At 43.9% G+C, this 12,107-nt stretch overlaps 1 protein-coding gene across 3 annotated transcripts in view; it reads left to right on the plus strand.

Annotated features, from left to right (window-relative positions):
- The first annotated feature begins 4,121 nt into the window (after positions 1-4,121).
- The window catches only part of aars1 (alanyl-tRNA synthetase 1), a 50,504-nt gene continuing 42,518 nt past the window's right edge, over positions 4,122-12,107 (plus strand). Inside the window, exons 1-4 of one of the 3 annotated variants that reach the window (XM_060838286.1) lie at positions 4,139-4,280; positions 7,883-7,969; positions 8,714-8,878; positions 11,304-11,492. In XM_060838286.1, the coding sequence (XP_060694269.1) occupies positions 8,735-8,878; positions 11,304-11,492 (333 nt within the window). In that variant the 5' untranslated portion in view covers positions 4,139-4,280; positions 7,883-7,969; positions 8,714-8,734. Of the gene's footprint in view, positions 4,281-7,882; positions 7,970-8,713; positions 8,879-11,303; positions 11,493-12,107 lie in introns of all 3 variants that reach the window. The other 2 variants (XM_060838285.1, XM_060838284.1) reach the window with 2 other exon arrangements.

The raw sequence follows: 12,107 nt of genomic DNA on the forward strand, positions 1-12,107 counted from the left end.
TGTGTGTGTGCAGGTGTGAGACACAGTGAGAGACACAAAGTGCATGAATCTTTATTTAATTTCCACCACCAGGAAGAAAGGAAACACCCGAGTGGCCAGTGACAAACAGTGCCCTTCACAAAAGGCAATGCTGAGACACTCCTGTTCCTATCTATCAGCCAGGCTCCCCAATTGGCCCAGGTTAACAGCCCATCAGGGACCTATGAGGTCTACCTGACTGACCTGGTTACAATCACTATAATGCCTTTGATGTGAAGGGCACTGCTTGTCACTGGCCACTCGGGTGTTTTCCTATTTTTCCTGGTGGTGGATATTGAATATGGTGGGCGGCAGGGTGGCACAGTGGTTAGCACTGCTGCCTCACAGCGCCTGAGACCCCGGTTCAATTCCCGACTCAGGCGACTGACTGTGTGGAGTTTGCACGTTCTCCCCGTGTCTGTGTGGGTTTCCTCCGGTGCTCCGGTTTCCTCCCACAGTCCAAAGATGTGCGGGTCAGCTGAATTGGCCATGCTAAATTGCCCGTAGTGTTAGGTAAGGGGGTAAATGTAGGGGTATGGGTGGGTTGTGCTTCAGCGGGTCGTGTGGACTTGTTGGGCCAAAGGGCCTGTTTCCACACTGTAAGTAATCTAATCTAAAGATTTGTACACTTTGTGTCTCACTGTGTCTCACACCTGCACACACACAACATGGGTGCTGGGGGAAAAATAAGCACTACTGCAGTTAGGCGGTAGTGTGGGGGTTAAAAAGAAAGTAAAAAAAAACAGGGAAGGCAAAAAAAGAGAGAAAAAAGAAAAAAAAGTGGTTTCCTGCCCTTTGATATGAAGGGCACTGCTTGTCATTGCTACCTGCATCCAGGGACAGAGCCTTTGGCTTTATCCTCTTATAATTTTTGTAATCTCTAGCCTTATTTGTTGACTAACTTCTTGATTTAGAGTTATATACCATGGAAACCTACCCTTCGGGTAAACCAATCCATGCCGACCATATTCCCAAACTAAACCAGTCCCACTACCCTGCGTTTGGCCCATATCTCTCCAAAAACTTTCCTGTTCATGCACTTATCCAAATATCTTTTAAATGTTGTAACTGCACCAGCATCCACCACTTCCTCTGGCAGTTCATTCCACACAAGAATCACTTTCTGTGTAAATAAGTTGCTCCAGCGTCATTTTTAAAATTTTCTTCTCTCTCCTTCAAAATATGCCTCCTAGTTTTGAATTCCCACGCTATAGAGAACAGACCCTCAGCTATTCACCTTATCTATACCCCTCATGATTTTAAAAACCTTTATAAAGTCACCCCTCAACCTCCAATGCTCCAGTGGACAAGTGTCACAAACCTATTCAGCCTTTCTTTGTATCTCAAACCCTCAATTCCTGGCAACATCCTGGTAAACCTTTTCTGCACCCTCCCCAATTTAACAATATCCTTCCTTTAGCAGGTTGACTAGCACTGCACACAGTACTCCAAAAGAGGCCGCCCCAACATGACGCTCCAACTCATAAACTCAAAAGTCTGAGTAATGAAGGCAAGCAGGCTAGACATCTTCTCAACCACTCTGTTTACATGTGATGCAAATTTCAAAGAATTACTTGCCTGAACCCGTAGGTCTCTCTATTCAACAATAGTACCCAAGGCTCTACCATGAATTGCACAAGTCTTGCCTCTGTTTGTTTTACCAAAACTTACCAAAAGTACTCATTATCCATCCTGTCACAGTCCTTTATCATTTCTCACATGAATACTTTCGCTTCCTTGCCTTATCTCTACTATTTGATTCACAACTTTGATCTTTCCTCCCGCCCCCAGTTCTTATTGCTTTATGAACATTGGAAATAGGAGCACAAATAAATTAGTTGGCCTGTTGAGTTGGCTTAGTCAATCAGTGAATCATGACCGATCCGAATTCTACATTCACAACTATCCTGGCAACTTCCAAGATGGCGGTGGAGCAGGACACTTCTGATGGAGCTCGTCCACTCTGTCCGATTTTTCTTTCTTTTCTCTTGTGTGTGTTTTGCCTGTCTCTCTTCTTTCTTCTCAGCAACACCCTGAACTCCTGGTCTCAGTACGGACTCAGACTCTCGACCTCAGTGTGGACCTGGCAAGGCGTCCTCTCGGCCTGGCGGATGGTGTTTGGACCCGGCATGGTGATCTCTCTGCCTGTCAAGGTGGTCTCTTGACTTGTTGTGGTGGTTTCCCCAGTCCGGCATGTCGCGGTGGTCCTTCAACAGCCCATGGCATTCTTTTGGCTCAATGTGGACTTGCGACCTTGAAGTGATTCCATAGTGGTCTCCCAGTCTTGAGAGTCTAGCGGTAAAATTTGGCATGGTCTGAAGTCAAGGCCTGGTGTGGATCAGAGGCTAGGTGCCAGCATGGACTGTTGTTCTGAACTTTCTTATTTCTCTAATTTATTCCTATGATCTGTAATGCTGGACTTCTTATTTAACTAATTATCTTTTCCTTAAGAACGTGCACTGAAAAATCTGTACCTAGGAATCTTGTAGCTAAGATGGCGCCATAATTGGCAACTTGTAAACTTTTCACTGTACAGTAGAACCTCTGTATCCTGTCACTGTGGTTTCAGTTAGCCACGGTTTACCACGGCCCTAGAGTATTACATGGAACATGCCAGAAATAGTTCCAGGGGCTGCCGGGAGGTAGATTTCCCATTTAAGTGATTAGGTTCGCTACTGTCCGTGGTTTCGGTCATCTGTGGAAGGGCTAGAAATGTATCACTTGTGAATGGGGGGGGGCACCTGCACTCATTTGAGTACATGACAATAAAGCTAATTCAATTCAACCTTTGATCTCCCTGCCCTGATTAATATTTTTAAGGCAGAAGTAGATAAATTCAAAGACAATTACCTCACATCCACTGCTTTCTGAACCAGAGATTTCCAAAGCTGCATGGAAAGATAATTACCTCCTATCACTGTATTATAAGGGACACTCCTCATTTTAAAACTGTGCACTCTTGTTCTGGACTGACCCACATCTTTTCAACATACTCCTTGTCAATAGAATAAAATAAAGAACTGTACATTCTGGATACCTGGAAAAAATCCACAGAAATTGCTGGATAAACTCAGCAGGTCTGGCAGCATCTTGGAGAGAAAGCTGAGTTAACGTGAAGTCATAGAGTAACAGAAACATACAGCACAGAAACAGATCATGGTCCAACTCACCTATGCTGACCTGATATCCTAACCTAATTTAGTCCCATTTGCCTGCACATGGCCCACATCCCTCTAAACCCTTCCTATCCATGTACTCATTCAGACACCTTTTTAAAGTTGTAATTGTACCAGCCTCCATCTTCAGGCAGCTCATTCCACACACACACCACCCTCTGCGTAAAAAAAACTTACCCCTTAGGTCCCTCTTAAATCTTTCCCGTCTCACCCTACACCTATGACCTCCAGTTCTGGATTCCCCCACCCCGGGGAAAAGAAGTTGGCTAGTGACCCTTTTTCATAACTGCTCCTTGCCAAGTCTATGCAGGATCTTCAATCAAATCAGATTTTCAGCACCTTCAATGAATTACATCTCGATTTTGCAGGCAAATTGAAAATTACTATCAGAGCCTTCATAGTTTAATTTGCCAAACCTAACCACACTTATATCCCTCAAGCTGTAAATTAATTGGTTAATGCTCTCCTTTCCTGTGCGCATCGGAATTTGCTATTTCCAAACTGAGCTCCACCCTCATAACAATAAGCTGTGGGGAGAAAGGGACTACTGCAAACATTAACCTGATCAGGCAACACCGTCTTATCAACTGAACATTTCCAGTATTCCACAGTTTTAATTTCGATTTCCACATCCGCATCCCTAGCAGATGCATTGACGGGAAGAGGCGCTAATAAGACGCAAGCTGTTGCAGTGATTGCTGGGATGCACCTTCTCCCTCACCCTCCCTGGGAACTGGTTCAGCTTTGATTGACAGCTCTCTCCAGGGGACCCGGGCCGGGCTCGCAGTCACGTGGCCTCGGGTTGCATCAGCCGCGAGAGGGCGGGGACTGCTGGCCGGACTGACGTGCGTCTGGACCAATCGGAGGGCGAAACGGCGGCGCGGCCGCTGGGGTTTGACCAATAGGAGTGGTGAGTGGGCGTGGTTGAGAGCCGGCGGCGGTGGCAGTGTTGAGGGTCGGTGCGGGAGCCGGGTGAGTGAAGGGAGGGAGAGTCGGCCTTTCGTGCTCGGCTACCGAATCTAACCTGCTTTAATTTTTTGTTCCCTGACCATTTATCGGGAATATTTCCGGTGGAGTTTGACGCCGGTGAGTTGTGGCCTCATGCTTCCAGTGTGAGGCGGCGTTGCGGCCCATCGTTTCCAGCAGGAGAGAGAGTGTGAGAGGGGGCACTTTCTGCAAGGGAAGAGGTCATGGTGCTACAAGGGCATTAACAAAAAAAAACTATGCATCGCTAGAAAGAGAGTTATATTATCCAAGTTTTATTTTCCTCTTTTTATCAGTCATCAGGATAGATTCCAGGAGGATCACAACACACACACACACAGTTGTGAGCTTGAAATTTGACATTCTTGCATTTGTCCTGACCAGCCCAGGACGAAAGCATCTGACAACGTGTCTGTCAATTAGGCAAGGTTTATGATATGTACCTGTGCAATGGCTGCATGCATGCATGTGTTTGGGAAATAAATGTTGATGTCTGCATATTACAGAAGAGGTCAAACCATAAAGGTAGATAAATCTCTGGGGTTTGATCAAGTGCATCCCAGGACATTGTGGGGCCCCAGGAAGGGATATTTGTCTCATCTGCAGCCAAAGATGTGTTGCTGGAGGACTGGAAGGTGGCTAGTGTTATGCTTCCATTTAAGAAAGGCTGCAAGGAGCAGCCTAAGAACTATAGGCGGGTGAGTCTGATCTTGTTCATGTGTAAGCTGTTGGAGCGGACTCTGGGAGACACGATTTACGTGCATTTGGAAAGGCAAAGTCAGCACGGCTTGATTGAGTTGGATGTGACCAAGAAGATAGATGAGGGGAGAATAGTAGACATCTACACGGACTTTCGTGAGGCCTTCAGCAAGGTTCTGCATGGTAGACGAGTCAGTAAAGTTAGACAACATGATTCAGGGCCAACTTGCCTATTGTGTACAAAATTGGCTTGATGGTAGAAAAAAAGAGGGTGGTGGTGGAGGGTTTTTTTTGGACTGAAGGCCTGTGACCATCAGTGTTCCACTTTGGTTTGTCATTTATATAAATGGAATATTGGAAGCATGGTTAGTAAGTTTGCGGATGATGTCAATATTGGTGATATAGTAGATGGTGAGGAAGGTTATCTAAGATTACAAAGGAATCTTGATCAGTTGGGCCAATGGACCGAGGATTGGCAGATGATGTTCATTTTAGATAATTGAAGGGTGTTGCATTCTGGCAGGATGAACAAGGGCAGGACTTGCACAGTTAGAACAGAGAGACCAAGGGGTTCAAGTCCATATTTCATTGAAATTTGTGCCACAGGTACTGGATTAGTGGTGCTGGAAGAGCACAGCAGTTCAGGCAGCATTCGAGGAGCAGTAAAATCGATGTTTCACAGGTGTGTCACAGGTAGACAAATTGGTAAAGGAGACGTTTGGCATGCTTACCTTAATTGCTCAGACCACTGAGTATAGTAGTTGGGATGTCATGTTTCAGTTGTACAGGATGCTGGTGAGGCCACTTTTGGAATACTGTGTACAGTTCTGGTTGCCCTGCTGTATGAGGATTATTATTAAATTGGAGTGGATGCAGAAAAGATGTTACTGAGACTGGAGGGTTTGAGTTATATGGAGAGGCTGGATAAGTTGGGACTTTTTTCAGAGTGTAGGAAGTTGAAGGGTGACCTCAAAGGTTTGTAAACTCATGAGGGGCATAGATAAAGTGAATAGCCGAAATCTTTTTCCTAAGGTTGGGGAGTTCAAAACTAGAAGGCATATTTTTAAGGTGAGAGGAGAAAGATTGAAAAGGGACTGGAGGGGCAGTTTTTTCATGCAGGGTGGTTTGCATGTGGAATGAAGAGAAAGTGTTAGATGCAGGTACAGTTACAACATTTAAAAGACTTTTGGACAGGTACTAGAATAAGAAGGGTTAGAGGGATATGGGCGAAACGCAGGCAAATGGGTCTATTTTGGTTTGGGAAACCTGGTTGGCATGGACGAGTTGGGCCGAAGAGCCTGTTTCCGTGCTGTGTGACTCTGTGACTCTGGCCAGTGTTGTCCACCCTCCCCCTTGCCAGGTTCACTAGGTCCTGGATGCAAATCATATTCCAGAGATTTTCATAATCAAGGCAGGCTACACTTTCAGTGCAGTCTTGAGGATATTGTTAGGGAGGTTCTCCCTGGCCAACCCAATGAGCAATACTGCTACAAATACAGGACATCTGGTCTTTTACTTTATAGAATGGTCACAGCAGAAGAGGAGGCCATCTGGTACGTTGTGTCAGTGCCAACTCTCTAAGACAAATGCAGCTAGTCCCACTCCCCTTTTACATTGGATGCTCTCGCCACATAGCTTCACTGATTCTGCAAACCTTCCGAAGATTGAGCTGATCATAGCTGACGTAAAGGCTTGCTAGCCTACTCGCATTCCTTTATTTAGGGAATGTCTCAGCCTGTCTCTGTGAAATCAAGCTGGTATAACTGGGTGCTGTGTGAGATAAGACAGCCTGCTGTGTGGAAGCAACGATAAAGGAGTTCTAGATGAAGTAAAGAATGCTGTCAAAATAGGAGGTCAGTTGATGCTAGTGAAATTATGGTTGGCATGCTCCAGTGGCTAGCACAGAAGGTCTACAAATTCTATTGGATAGAATGAACAAGGTTGTGAAATTTTATTGAATGTGGAATAATATATTTTTAAAAAGTGTTATGAAGAATGGAAGAAACTGTAGTAGAAAGGCACATTCTCCCCGTATCTGCGTGGGTTTTCTCACATAATCCAAAGATGTGCAGGTCAGGTGAATTGGCCATGCTAAATTGCTTGGCATTAGTCAGAGGGAAATGGGTCTGGGTGGGTTACTTTTCGAAGGGTCGGTGTGGACTGGTTGGGCTGAAGGGCCTGTTTCCACACTGTAGGGAATCTAATCGAATTGAGAAAAAGGTGCAACCCAGGAGATGTAGACACTGGAGTAGTAATTCAGAGGCCCAGGCTAATGTTCTGAGAACATAGTTTCAAATGCCATCATGACAACTGGAGGAATTTAAAATTAGTAAATAATTCTGGAGTTAAACGTTAGTCTTAGTGACAATGACCATAACAATTATCACCAACTGCTGTTTAAAAATTCATCTGCTTCACTTTAGGAAATTTGGTGTCCTTCATTGATCTGCCTACAATGAGGTGGCTAACTCTTGATTTCCGAAATGGCCTCACAAACCTATTCGTTCAAAGGCATTGTGGTGGGGGTGGGCAACAAATGCTGACCTTGCTAGTGATACCCACAACAGGTATCCCCCCGCTTTTCAAAAGTTCACTTTACGCCACTTCATTTTTACGAGAGACCTACATTAATAACTGTTTTCGCTAATTGAAAGAAACCTGAAGAGAATTTTACGAAAAAAGTTGAAATTTTTCCCGTATAAATGAATACTTGTTCACTGTACGCCATTTTGGCTTACGGAAGATTTCATAGGAACGCTCTGCTGTCCGGTAGCAGGCGTTACCTGTACTCCGAATAGAAAAAGTGAATCACCATTTATGCACCATTTAAGGAAGTAGGTTCATTTTAAAACGTTTCGTCACCGTACCAGGTAACATCTTCAGTGAGCGTCCGGCCAAGTCTTCACAAAACTCGCTATGGACCATTTAAGTTAGAAAATGGTTGTAATCATAAATAAGTCAAAGAAAGAAAATCAATTGCGAGCACTGCTTTTTCTTTCTCTCAGCGTGAAGAGTTACTTGGCTTAGGAATAAATGGCGATCTTAAAAGAATTGTCAGGACTGTGATTTGAAGCGTTGCAGAATTCTAAGATGTGAGTATTTGCTGGTGGGGGGAGGTGATTGAAAGGTTAATGAGATGTAGACCAAGAAGGAGAAGAGTGATGATAGACACTTAAAGATGAAAATGGAGGGGTGGGTCTGTCTCCAATAAGTGATTGAAAAGGATGTGCAAGGCTTGAAAGCATGGAGAAATGAGCAGAGGATTGGCTGTTGGACAGAACACCACTACCATCTCATTGTTAATGGTGGGATATTCCTGCTGCTTTTCCTGTGTTGAAACCAAGGGCAAAACTGTAATGCAAGTTAATAACCTTATTATTTGTGAATGTAAATTCTAAAGTGGAGGTAAATTGATTTTGTTTTGGTTTTTAGGGCTGTGTTTTTGGGGTTTGGAAGATATTTGAAGCAGTGAGCCAATGGCGGTCTTTCTAAGAAGTCGTTTTATGACAGCAAGCAACCTGGCATTTTCAATTTCAGTGGGAGCAGGACATTACTAATATTAATCGTAATTTTTGCCTGTCTGTCAGAATCGGGCAGTGGCCAGTTTTCTTGTAAGTCATCCAGCAGTGTGGTGTCTGGAAGAGCTGGTTTAGGGAAGTAAGTCAGAGCCTACTAAAATTGAAAAGCCTTCGAATATTTCACGTTGCATTAAGGCTCAGCAGACTCTCTCTCAAGTGAAATGAGGAGAAAAACTGAAGTGTTACTTGAAAAGTAAGCTGGCAGGAGAGAAAAGCTTCAAAAGCAACACATCTAACTCCTGTCCTCGTTTCTGTCAGACCCTCTAGATTATTTCCAAAATGGATTCCACACTGAATGCTGGACAGGTTCGCCAGAAGTTCATTGACTTCTTCAAGCGTTATAACCACGAGTATGTCCACTCCTCAGCGACTATCCCTCTCGACGACCCCACGCTTCTGTTTGCCAATGCTGGTATGAATCAGGTAGGTTTACCAGTTTGCCGGATTCAGGTGAAGTCCTTCATCTCTAAAGTATGACTGTGCATAATTTAGTAATTTAGAAAATTCTAACGATTATCTTAGCAAGAAACATCAACTAGGACTTAGTTTGTATCTATCTAGACTCATCCACTTTGCCATTTCACAATTCCATATGTATAGGTCTGGATGAAGAAGGCCCTTTAGCCCATTTTATCACTTCCTAGATTATCAACCTAATCATCTTTGGGTGATCCCTGATTGACAGTGAAGAGAAAAGGCTGGTGTGGTATATTGGGTGCGTACCCTTTGCCAGAGTTTTCTGATTAACTGTGGTATCTGAAACCTTGCTCTTCTTTGTACATTTACAACATTTTCAGTTCATGTTTGATTCCCAACATTGGCAGTTTTCCTTTTTCTTGTTCACCTTGAGGCTGGTAGTGAAGGTTAGGGCTGTTGACTCCCAGTCGGTAATCTTGTATAAGCAGGTAGCAAGTGGTGTGCAGTAGTAGTGTGGGATGATTGGCTAATGTGTCTCTTCCATCTTGTAGAGGAGTGACTAGACTCTCAATGATGCTGTGACTCAAGGCAGTTTACATCTCACAATGTAGGGAATCTCTGATGTAAACCCCAAAATTGTCGGATTTTCCACCTATCATCTGTCATCTTCACCAAAATAAACTGGTAGCTTAGTAGTATGAAATTGATATGTGAAGAGTTAATCTTGAACCTTGCTTTTGTTGTTGCATTACCATGGTCTTCCCAGACCATAGGGGCTGCTCTCCCATTAGAGAGAAGCGACTGGTGGTGATTTAACCTGAGGGCCAGCAGACTTCAGCGAGGGAAGAGGTTGAGGACAGTCCTTCATGGTAACCTCAAACCGGTGAGGGGAATTGAACCCAAGCTGTTGGCACCGTACTGCTCTGTAAACCAACCATCCCTCCAGCTGAGTTAAATGAATTCCCGGTACTGTATGAAACCAGTTTGTGAAGAAATATTCACCGGCTGCATAATTATGAGAAAGGATCAAAGAGATATATTCTTGTCTTAGCCACTTAAGATGCTATTTCAGCTGCAGTTTGTCCTTTCTAGGACACTGTTTGGATTGTGGTCTCCCAAATTGCTGTGGTTAATGGGAATTACCCAACTTTGGAGATGGTTTTCTTTCATTAATATGACTGTCGATGCTTTGCACTGTGCTCAGAGTGCAATCCGAGTGTGAACAGGGTTATCTTACAGGAGTTATGAGAGATTTGCCCAGTGTATTAAACGTGATCTCAAATTCATTGTTTTTGTGAACGTCCTGAAAGCAAGCCGTTAAAAAAATTGGGACATTCGCATTCAGGACCAAGTGCTGTTGCAAAGGTCAGGCTTATGATTGTATTTAAGCTCTCTGAAATCGAGAATGTTGGTGGAGAATTGCTGGGCTGAAGAAGTAGGGAAATAGTGTTGACAGACAAAAGGACAACTTATCTTTCTTCCTTTGGCTTGTTCCCAGGACATACACACAAGCCAGTGGATTGGTACTGGAACGTCTCCCCTGTAGCTCAGGTGCCCATTTGGAGTTACAATGGAAAAATCAGTCGGGAAACCTGTGAACATCATCTCCCTCTTTTGAACAGGATCATTGCCTGTGGATCCTGTCTCTACTGCTTTTCCTTAACCTGTGGAGTAAGGGTATTCCTCAGAGCAAAGTTCAGGCACGTCTGATATAAATCAGACATGGTGCAGAGTTTCTGTTGCAGAGCTCCTTTACCTCCAGGGATACTACAGAATTGCATATCAACTCATGAATGTAGGTCCTCCCTACTAATTTTGCTTAGTAGTAGTACAGTTTGCTTATTGTTAATGTGATCTGCACTGTGAATATGCAGGAGCTAATGTTGTAGCATGCATGAGATGCACAAACCTAGCCAGGAGAAAATTGAGTGCCTTCATCCAAGAGTGCAATGTGCAGAGATTGCTGCTGAAGGTAGGGACAAGGGAGTTTTCTGCCTTGAAAAATAATTTGTGGTCCCTTTACTCTTATGTTCCACTTATCTAGTGAGTAAAGGTATTGCCCACATAGGTCAAGACTTGTAAATTTGGTTTCAGTTTGTTGACTGATTTGCAGCTGAGGAAGCAGCGAGGTTTCTATATTTAGGTTCATCTCTCCTGGAGAGGAATGTGGAAATCGGGCCAGGTTCCCCTCTGACTAGTGTAGCATGGTGTGTGTCCTTAAACATGGCTTAATATATGGCAGTCTGGTGAGGGTGAGATCAGATGGGACTGTGATTTTAACCTGTATGTTTAACATTTGTGGTACACCCCCTTGCTTGACAATTAGCTACATCGGGGGATTGGCAGCTACAGAATTCTAGAGAGTGTCATTCGCGTGTGTGTGTGTTTTTAGAACCATTTTCTAATGAGTGACTTATCTTTTTCTTTACAGTTTAAACCGATTTTTCTGAACACAATTGACCCATCCCACCCAATGGCAAAACTAACAAGAGCTGCAAACACTCAGAAATGTATCCGTGCAGGAGGGAAACACAATGATCTGGATGATGTCGGCAAGGATGTTTACCACCACACCTTCTTTGAGATGTTGGGTTCTTGGTCCTTTGGTGACTATTTCAAGGTAGATAGAGTGGTTTTCTGAGGAACTGCCCTTGGTTAATTTTAAAGATGAAAAATGGTGAGAAATGGCTGAAGCCTAACATTAATGACGGTTCCTGATTTTAGAATTAAAAAACCATTCTGTATAGAAGAGACCCTTCAGCCCATCAGGTCTGTGCAAACAAAACTACACTGCGTCTACGTTGGTCCCACTTTCCAGCACTTGGCCCATAGACTTGAATGTTATGACATTTCAAGTCCTCATCAAAGTAGACAATAGACAATAGGTGCAGGAGTAGGCCATTCGGCCCTTCAAACCAGCACCACCATTCATTATGATCATGGCTGATCATCCACAATCAGTATCCTGTTCCTGTCTTATCCCCATAACCCTTGATTCCACTATCTTTAAGAGCTCTATCCATCTCTTTCTTGAAAGTATCCAGAGACTTGGGACTGCTTTCCGGGACCGAGCATTCCATATATCCACCACTCTCTGGTGAAGAAGTTTCTCCTCAACTCTGTTTTAAATGGCCTACTCCTTATTTTTAAACTGTGTCCTCTGGTTCTGGACTCACCCATCAGCGGAAACATGCTTCCTGCCTCCAGAGTGTCCAATCCTTTAATAATCTTATAC

Source organism: Hemiscyllium ocellatum, chromosome 17, assembly GCF_020745735.1.
Source record: "Hemiscyllium ocellatum isolate sHemOce1 chromosome 17, sHemOce1.pat.X.cur, whole genome shotgun sequence".
NCBI classification, from domain to species: domain Eukaryota; kingdom Metazoa; phylum Chordata; class Chondrichthyes; order Orectolobiformes; family Hemiscylliidae; genus Hemiscyllium; species Hemiscyllium ocellatum.